Source organism: Notolabrus celidotus, chromosome 18 (genome assembly GCF_009762535.1).
Source record: "Notolabrus celidotus isolate fNotCel1 chromosome 18, fNotCel1.pri, whole genome shotgun sequence".
Classification (NCBI taxonomy): domain Eukaryota; kingdom Metazoa; phylum Chordata; class Actinopteri; order Labriformes; family Labridae; genus Notolabrus; species Notolabrus celidotus.
Genome location: NC_048289.1, coordinates 24,221,287 through 24,231,504, shown reverse-complemented (window position 1 = coordinate 24,231,504; position 10,218 = coordinate 24,221,287). Strand labels below are relative to the sequence as shown.

The window sequence follows — 10,218 nt, the reverse complement described above, 5'->3', positions numbered from 1 at the left end:
GGTTATGATTAGGATTAGGGTTATGATTAGGGTTAGGGTTCTTATTGTTTCTTCTAACTCCGCCCCCTTTCTACTCCCAACCTCCTACTTTCTGGAGCTGGTTGAAGAAGAGGTCTGATGTGCTGCCTTTCTTTTTTTTTTCTTGTGTCAGCAAACCTTACCAGAGACACCGACAGCCAAGAACTGTGGGATCGAAGGTGCAGCATAAATCACGGTGCTGCTTTTCTATCTTTCACTCTCTGACACACACTCACACTAACAAACACTCCCACTCTTAGTCTCCTGACACACACATTTCTCACACTTGTGCACACAGCTGCCGAACAGCTGTCTGATCCACGAGGAGAGAAGAAAGGCATTAATTTGGTTGCCTACGTCTCTGATATGTATCTCTGTCGCATGTCTGGCTCTTTTAAATTCCCCACAGAGAAAAATGTGAGGGAGCAACAAAGCTTTTATTCACTGATAAAACAAGCACACAACTTTTGGGTCTGAAAGAACACCAAGAGATAAAACACTGAAAAGAAATACAAAAGAAACAGAAATTAAAAATTTTTTTACTACACGTGTGTTTTATGCTTTTATTATTATTATACCCATGGGTGTAATCCATCATGGAGCAGTTCGCCATCAGGGAGAATGCGCTTAATTGCATTCTTAGGGAGAGTTAGATACAAAGATTGATATACATTTCAGGTCTGTTTGGTAAATAAAAGGCTACAGATTAGATCTGAATGGACAAAAAATGCTGCCTGTCATTTATTTCTATTGTTATCAACTGTGCAGCTGATATACAAGAGAAGTCAGAGAGGATTCAAATGATGCAGGATACCGCAAGAAGGTTTCTGGATATTGTGGACATATAACCTGAAGGGCAACCGCGCTTTTAGTGTAAAGGCCCCGCGTCTTTGGAACTGGCTCCCCTCCTCAATCAGGGCCGCCCCCCTCTGTTGACTCTTTTAGACTCGCCTCAAAAGTCCTCTAGCCCTGAATAGGTTCTCATTTCCAATGCTGTGCCTTCCTTGTCGTTTGTTTGTCTCTTTTTAAATGATTGTTTGTTTGGTCTCACATTGTGTTTTTTTTATGTATTGTACAACACTTTGGTCAGCTTCTGCTGTGTTTTTAAATGTGCTTTATAAATAAATTTGACTTGACTTGACTTGACATCTCTGGGGAAGAGTTGGATTTTACTCACAAGGAAGGACAAGCCCAAACATTTGTGTCTGGATTATAAAGCAAAATATGTTGTGAAAAGAAATCCCTTTGGGTGGACATTGTAAATATAGTTTACACTGTAAAACTGATACAAATCAGTAGTTAGCAGAAATGCATGAATTTCAGATGCCAGCCATGCTAGCAAACTAAACAGCAGAAGACGTAGCTTAGCTTAGCACAAAGATAGGAATTAACAAGACTGGCTTCGTGCAGAGGAAACAGCATCTTCCTCCAAGCACTTTTAAACTCAGTCACATACAAGTAAGATCCTAATATACAGAGTTAGTGGAGTTTAAAATTTAGCCTATAGCAGTAATGGTGCATTCCATTCTACCTCTGAAGTTGGATGTCTGAGAAGGGAATGACCTCAGATCTAATTGGACCAAGTTCAAGTTACGAGCTGAAACAACTCTGTACATTAAATAGTTTTTGTGAGTTATGAAATGGAACAATCAGCATTCCTCCGGTCTAAAAATGAGTCCAATGCGAAAGTGCTAAAAACTGCAGTTCATTGAGGATCTGCTTGAGGCTGGCTCCGGAAGTACCGGAAACCACATACACACCAATTCAAAAAAGCCGATCTGTACAGCAGAAATAAACATGTTTACAGCCTGGGACAGAAGTCGAGTGTAGTCTGGGTAGCTCATTTCTCGATCAGCACACACTTTTTTTTCTAACGCGGCATTCCAATGAGAGGCACAGCTGACTTGATTGACAGACGGGAACACTGTAGCTGTTGGCGAGGAGGCTCAAAGCCCGCCTCTTCACGTCACAATCGCTCCACAGCAGCAATATGGCTGCCACCGACGATTGGCCTCAAAACAGCTCCTCAGAAACAGATGGGTGACGTCACGGATACTACGTCCATATTTTATACAGTCTATGTTTAAAACACATGATTTTGTTTTGACTGCCCAATCAGACTACAATGTGTACATTACTTAGCTTGAGAGGTGTTTGTTTGAGTCAGAAATGATGACCGCGCTCTCATACTTCCACATTTGAAGCTACAGCAAGCAGCCAGTTTGCCTAACTTAGCATAGATATTGTAATAGCCTTCCTTAAATGTAGAGCCTACCAGTTTACAAGTTTTCTAATAGTAGTAACCCAGTGTACCAATTGATTCCTTATCATTATCAATATGTTAATTCATAAAATAAAGGCAGGCTAGCTGTTTCTGTTTTTAGTCTTAAGGTTGTTGCTTCAGACTTAGTGGAAATTGATCATGGTGTTGATGTTGTTTGCACATATCAAAGAAAAACATCTGAGTCTTATATTTCCTTAGAATATCATAGTTTCTTAATGTAACTCCCAGGATGCATCCTACTGTATTTCCCGTGGTTGTTTCTGTGAATCTAATTTAACAGAGAGATAAGATCCAGATGAGCCAACAATACAAGTACATCCTGTCTGTGTGAGTGTGAGAAAAGGGAACCTTTGTGAGAGCAAAAAAAAAGCTGTTTGCAAGTCTCTGAGGCCTTCTGAATCAGTCTCATACCATGTTACGTTCAAGGCAAACACACTGCGCTCTGTTCCTACGGCAGGAACAAAATGTTAGATACATAACACCTTCAAATGTCTCACTCATGGCAATTATTTGTGACCTGAATGTATCCTGGAGTTCAGTGGTAAATCTACAGTCAATTAAGGCATCCTCTACAAATACATACTGTCTCTAGAAGCTTTAAAAAATCTCACTGTGCAACTAAACAACACTGGGACTAAAAGCCAGAAGCAGCACAACCCTGACTGTCACAGGATACGCTACAACTCAGACTAAATGATTGCTAACCAGCATTCAAATTGGGACCTATGATAAGCCACCTGTTTCTGTATCAGGGTCTCTGTGTTTCATAAAGCATCATTTTATAAGCTAATAACTTGTGGCACAGTTAGTAAATATCACGTCTGAAAGAAGGGAAGTTTCAGTGTTGGAGAAAATGTTCTTACTTATCTCCAACCACTGGGTGGAGGTTGAGGAAAGTGATATTGTCAGACAGATGTCTTCAGCCCTTACCCCTCTCTAACATGCAGGTTGTCTCATGTGTACCAGCAGCCCTCCATGCCTCGGAGGGGGATCAGGTTTGTGCATTGCAGATAACTGTCAGCCCCAGGGCATGAGGCACTTACCCAGCCAGGTGGAGACAGCACCACCTGCCTGAAACTCCTGCCTGCAAGAACAGAGCAGACCACGTATGGTTTCACATTTAGTCATCTGCAGAATTAGTTTGTCACAACCCCACGCAAAAAATTTACATTCTATGTAGACATTATGACTCAGAGGTGATCATAAAGATCATGCTGTCTTTTAACAAGTGATGCTTCTGTTTCAGTGTGTTTTTGCATTTGATAAAGATATGACAGAGGCCTTATTTTGTAGTCATGAGTAAAAGTTTTTGTCCACACAGGTCAGTGATTTTTAAGCTTTTTGACCCAGCTCTACAAAAGCAATGTTGTACTGTGTCCCAGTTTCCCAGTCATGGATGGATTACTGGACTGCCCTACTGGGCACAGGTCATGGGGCCCCTGGACCAAGGCCTTTACTTGTGTGTGTACTAACAACTGTCTGAGTAGACGTTCAAAACAAATTTAACATATCAACTTTTAGTACCATTTATAGCTTTTAATTACCTTTAACCCTCCTGTTATGTTCGTTTCTTAGGGACAGCAGTAATGTTCCTGGGTCAACTTATCTTATATAATCAAATAATCATAATGTAAATACCCTTAAAAACAGGTAAAAATCAATCAAAACAAATGAATAAGTAAGATCCAGTACTTCAATAATGCAATGTGGAAGAGACAAATACAATAAAGCCAGCAGTCAATAAAAACCCAAATGATATGAGTTTTAAGAAAATAAGACACTGAGGTTGCCTGTGTGATCCTCCTCATCCTCGGGTAGGAAGTTCAGCAGCTGTGGAGCCTGAACTGCAAACCCTTGGTTACCTCTTGTGGCCTGTCAAGATTTAGGAACCATGAGTAGGGTCTTTGTCAAATGAACATAAAGAAAGCAACTTAAGACACACACACCTACAAGTGAGCCAAAGGAGGGGAGATGTGGAGAAGATACAAAACACAGCTAAAAAGGATAAGAAAAAAACACACAAGTCTGTCTCTGATTTATGAAGGGTTCGGGGCCCATTGTATCACGGCCCGCCTATGATCCCAGTGCTGTATCAATTCAATGGCGCTCCACCGAGGGCTCTCCACTCAGGCCTGGTTGCTGTCATGAACAGCTGACTCCACCTGCTGGGGTGTGGGGCCACTAGAGCCGGGTCTGGATTAGAGAAATACAAGTCCCTGCATGACTGACTGAGTGGAAATATGAAAGAATTCAACAGCATCTTGAAGAGTTTTCTTACATCTTTATTCACATACAGTACCTTCAATTCTGGACAGATTACATTCAAGAATATCAAAAGGAAACGCAGAGAGTGAATTCCCTCACTAACCCAAGAAGCACAAAGAAATGCGTCAGGATGTACAGTACCTCTGTTAAAAATCTGCCAGCATATATTAGATATGCAAACATTATAGACTACAGAGTACAGCAAGGTGACACATACTCTATAACATGTGCATAACATAATATATAAACACAGGGCTGAGCTATTTACAGTTGATCCAAAAATGTAGTTCCTCTTTACCATGTAGTTTCTTTTTTTTCTTTTCTTTTATACATATTAACATGTAAAGTATTCTTTAAATGGGGAGAGCTAGACTGTTTCTCCAACATCCTTGAAATCACACACACCAAACCATTGCTGTTTGAAGCACTCCACACTCTACTTCAGCATAAATAAAACAATTACAAAAATATACCTCACTTCAAACAGAGCCATAGCAGGAAAAGCGCTTACAGCCACGGTGGAATGATACTTAGAAAACCACAGTTATCAACCTGTAAGAATGGGATGGAGGGAGGAGACTAAAGAACATGTTGGAGTACAAAGAAAAGACAGCAGTTTAATGGGAATGTTTGAGGTGGCGACTGGCTGAGGGTGGTGGCTGGGATAGCGGTTCTGACGTGGGTAGACTGGGTGGAGGGGTTTGATTTCCTGGCAAGGGTTCCCTTTGAGGTCAAACCCCCTCTCTCTTTAGGAGAATTAATTAAAATCGGCGATACAGGAATGCAGGGGTTAAAAACTCCAAGTCCATGTTGGATTAGTAGTGTTTACATTCACAGGTATATCCCATCGTACTAAGGCTCAGGAGGGTGCAATGTGTGTCAGTGTATGTGTGTGTTCTGCTGCCACTGCTGCTGCTGCTCCTCCGATGAAGTCAAAGACTAAAAAGCGAAGCTACTTTTTCTTGGAGTTGACGCTCTTGCAGACCCAATTCATTCCCTCCTGGAAGAGAAACAGCACCATGTTGAAAAGAAGAGAATAAAAACAGACAAAACTGCATTAAAAGGAAACACTCGGGGCGTTGGTGGCCTGGCGGTCTAAGCGCCCCACATACAGAGGCTACAGTCCTTGTCGCAGGGGTCGCCTGTTCGATTCCCGGCCGCGACCATTTCTTGCATGTCTTCCCCCACTCTCTACTCCCCACATTTCCTGTCTATCTTCAGCTGTCCTATAAAATAAAAAGGCAAAAAGCCCAAAAATATAACTTTAAAAAAAAGAAAGAAAAGGAAACACTCTGCTCACCTGAATCCCCTCACCAGTGAGGGCAGAGCAGGACTGGATCTGCCACATGCGATCCCGGATGGTGTGCAGATTGAGACCCTCGGCTATCTCAGAGGCCGGGGCGGCCGTCAGCAGGTCCTGTTTGTTTGCGAAGATCAACACGGGGACGCCGCTCAACTTCTCCTCATCTAGCAACTCAGCCAGCTCCTGTGAAACAAACACCAATGATCAATTATACAAAACAACACAAAGACACACAAGCACTGTCACAGAGGAAGACAAGGGGCTCCAGTGCATCACATTACTACAAGACCAAGAAGTAGATTTTAGATTTGGACTTATGATTCTTGAAAGCCACAAAAATAAAAGAACAGGCTCCTGAAATATGCCAGACCTAAGGGCTAACACAACCTGCTTTCACCCGCTAAAATCGTCACCATAAAAGGAACACTTGGGCTATGTTCACACTGCAGGTAAAAGTGGCCCAAATCCAATTTTTTGGGGGGTCAAGTGACCAGGTCAGATTTTTTAGAGGCAGTGTGAAGACTCAAATCTGGCCCAAACCACTTCCATATGTGGTCCTGAATCAGATACAGATCTGATTTTTTCCAATGCGACCTCAGTGTGAACGGCCAAGGCGGATTTGATGCACATTTGATACTTTCACGTCACTTTATAGCAACACACGTCACAATTCTGCATAGCTGTAACCTTGCAAAAATGGAGGATAGCAACGATGGAGCAAGTCAATGGAGTGTGCTGCCGAAGGAGTCTTGGGGAGAGCCGCTGACAGATGTAATTGAAAGTTGCCCTCGACATCGGGAAGTTTTGAATAAACTCTGTCTCTGTGAAACTATTAATGTGCAGACCCACCACTCCTGACTCCGTGTCTGCATCCACATAGACCTTTCATTCGTATTTGCGGCCACAGCTCCGCAAAAAGACGAAACAAGCAATTTGGCTCTCTTTTCCTTTATACTTGACCTCCTCCACACCTGGTCATTTATTCTCCGGCTTCCACTGCACAGAAACTTTGTAACAAAGGCGAAAATGCTGACTTCCTCCATGTTTACGTTTGTAAAACAGCTGCATGTTACGTCATTGTTACTGTTCTTTTGCGCATGCGGGGCAGATCGGAGCCGCAAACAGTTCACTCTGGAATAGGATACAGGTCACATTATAGATGGTAATGTGAACAGGCAAACAAAAAATCAGATCTGAGCATTAAGCCTTGCAGTGTGAACGACGTAGCCTTAGAGATCAACAGACACTAATTACAAATGGATCCACACTCATATCTTCAACCCAAAGCTGAGAGATAAAGTAACAAGAGAGCGTTGGTAAATAAAACAAAGCAGTGAAGGAGAATTTAAGAAGTTATTTCTGAATATTTAAAAATGGTTATGCTCTAAAGATCTTATAAACACGCCCACAACTCAGCACAGCTGTGCAGGAAGGTGTCAGATTTGGTTTGCAGCTGAAGTAGTGCTTCTTGAGTATGTGTGTCTCTTCTCTGCCCTCCGTCACAGCCACTACAACACCAACTGTTCTCATTCACAGGTCGGCTAAAACTGAGGTGTGTTAGGTCATTTTAACATTGTGAAAAAAATTTATTTTAGGGGGAAAAATGTTGGATCTATTTTGCCCTTCATTATCTTTTAACAGTACATCAGATGTTGGTCAGTGTCATATAACAAGCCAAAAATGGCAACAAAAAAAGTGTGTGAAAATCAAGTGATTAAGTACTTTGCTCCCCTCTCAGAGGTGAGTGGGTACTGATGTTCTTCATCTTTAAAACTATTATTTATTATATTTTCATTTGGCAGGAAATTTTACAAGCAATCAGACAAAATCATCATCAAAAGATCACTTAAAAAATGTAACTTTACATCAATTTGTAGCCCTAATATTTCTTAAGATTAATGGATATGAAAATAATCTTTAAGTTCAGCTACAGAGAACACACTGATAAACAACATGTACATCTCAATTACATACCTGGCCAGTTTCTTCAAATCTCTTCCTGTCCGCACTGTCAATGACATAAATCTGAAACAGAATAAAAGCTTTCGTGTCAGGATTGTATAATTCACACAGGTCAAACTTCAACATGTATGTTTTGCTGTGCACACTCACCAGTACATCTGTGTTTTCAAAGTAGTTTCTCCAGTAAGGCCTGATCTTCCTCTGGCCTCCAATGTCCCAAACATTCAGTTTAAACCCTTGAGACTGGACGCTCTTAATGTTGAATCCCTGAGCAGATCACAGAATAAGATTAAATTGGATGATATTATTATTCATACAAGTGTTAAAAAGAAAACCACCCTCTTCTCTTTGCTTGTGTATCAGAAGTAGGATTGCAAAGGGGTGGAACATTTCTGGGAAATTTCCGGTAAATTTCCATGGGAAGTTAAGCTGGGGAATTTTGGAAATATTTCAAATTGGAAACTTTCAATGGAAATTATAGGAATTTATGGCAGTTAACTGGGAATTTATGGGAATTGAATGGAAAGGTATCATATCCAAGCATAAATATTTGTTTTGTTATAAGCAGACAGCCATCCAAAATAACAGATGTATTTGTAAGTAGAACTTTATCAAGTGTTAAATATTTCATTGAACAATCAATTCATAATTCATAAAACACTACGACATTAACCAAACTGGAAGAAGTAGGTACCCTTGGGGGACATGACTCGTTGCTGATTGGACTGGTCTATCCTTTTTCTGATTTGCCGCAGTGTTTCCTGATTTACCGTAGTCTTTTCTGAATTGCCGTTTTGTTTTCTGATTTGCTGTAGTGTTTTCTGATTTAATTGCTGTAGTATTTCCTGATTTGTCGAAGTGTTTTCTGATTTGCCGTTGTGATTTCTGATTTGCCGTTGTGATTTCTGATTTGCTGCAGTGTTTTCTGAATTGCCATAGTGTTCTCTGAATTGCTGTTGTGATTTGCGTACCTAACTGATGTTTATATCACGACTACCAACAGCAGCTTTAAGAACCAACCTTCCATTTTGGTAAATTCCTGGTTTATTCTCGTTTATTCCCATAAATTCCTGTTGACAATTTCCAACTTTAACAAATTCCCTGATTTTTGCAACCCTAATCAGGAGGAGGTTCTCTTCATACCTGTGTGGGGGTGATGTGGCTGATATCCTCAGATGCCAGCTGTTTGAGCAGGGTGGTCTTTCCCCCGTTATCCAGACCCAGCAGCAGTATCCTCACCTCCTGGTCTGGTGTGCTTTTTAGCTTCCGAAGGATGGACAGCAATCCCTGCAGAGTCAGTAAAAACAGCCGTGTGATGTGACTTGGTCGGGGGGGCAGAGGGAGCACTGCTGCAGCTCACCACCATTGTGGAAATACATCTCTGCCTTCCATCCTTACTTACAGGCCGGGCAAGTGTTTATCTTTCATCATGAGAAAGCTCTCTCCTAACAACACTGATAACTCAAGACAACAATATAGCCTGTAAGTAGCTAATCAGATCTGCTTCCTTGTTCTTGTGCCTCGCGGGCTAAGTGTTTGAATACAGGTGTAGTTAAGGGAGCTAAAGGGAGCTAACGCGCTAAGCTAATCTCCCTTGATAACTGAACGAAGCAACAAGGCAGCTTTTAGTTTAATCTTTTTCTCGGCACAGTAAGGACAGCCGCAGACTTCCAACCGAGACTGGTTTAAAGCCAGTGCTACTTTATGTAAATACGAGCACAGTTGTGGATTTATCCTCACAGTTTAGGGCTAATTATTAGGATAAATTAAACTCACCATCTTGTTGCCTTCGCTCTTGGAGACGCCGCCGAGGGTTACTAAGGGAGGTGACGTCAGACGCATGTTACGCACCAAACTCCAGAACGTGTGTGGAGGATGCGTTCAGCTTGCTACCGTTGTTAGTGTTGAGAATACAAAGACTTGGTGTTTCTGTGCAGGTTTAATGGGTACCCGCTCATATAGGTGTAGAGGGTAGCGAGAGAGCAAATGAGGTTGATAAGAGAGCTTTGAAATTAAATGATGAAAATATCTTGAAAGTTCCTGCGGAAGAAGATTAGATTAGGGCCACTGGAGAAAAAAAATAAGGTCCAGATTTTTTAAAATTATTATTATTCTAAGATGAAAGTCAGAATTCTGAGATTAAGGTCAGAATTCTGAGATTAAGGTCAGAATTCTGAGATTAAAGTCAGAATTCTGATTTTTGTCTCGAGAGAGCAGAGGGGGTTGCAAAGAGAGCTCTGAACTTAAATGATACAAATATGTTGAAAGTTCCTATGGAAGAAGATTAGATTAGGGCCACTGGAAAAAAAATGAAGGGTCCATTTTGAAAAAAAAATATTATTCTGAGATGAAAGTCAGAATTCTGAGATGAAAGTCAGAATTCCGA

The 10,218-nt window shown here is 41.2% G+C and overlaps 1 protein-coding gene across 1 annotated transcript; it reads right to left on the bottom strand.

Annotated features, from left to right (window-relative positions):
* Positions 1-4,563: 4,563 nt before the first annotated feature.
* Positions 4,564-9,739, bottom strand: arl3b (ADP ribosylation factor like GTPase 3b). The gene is made up of 6 exons (XM_034708518.1): positions 9,609-9,739; positions 8,976-9,119; positions 7,983-8,099; positions 7,845-7,895; positions 5,868-6,053; positions 4,564-5,567 (listed from the first exon to the last, which is right to left on the bottom strand). The coding sequence occupies exons 1-6, from the start codon at positions 9,672-9,674 to the stop codon at positions 5,520-5,522; spliced, it is 612 nt and encodes a 203-aa protein (XP_034564409.1). The 5' UTR covers positions 9,675-9,739; the 3' UTR covers positions 4,564-5,519.
* Positions 9,740-10,218: the final 479 nt, after the last annotated feature.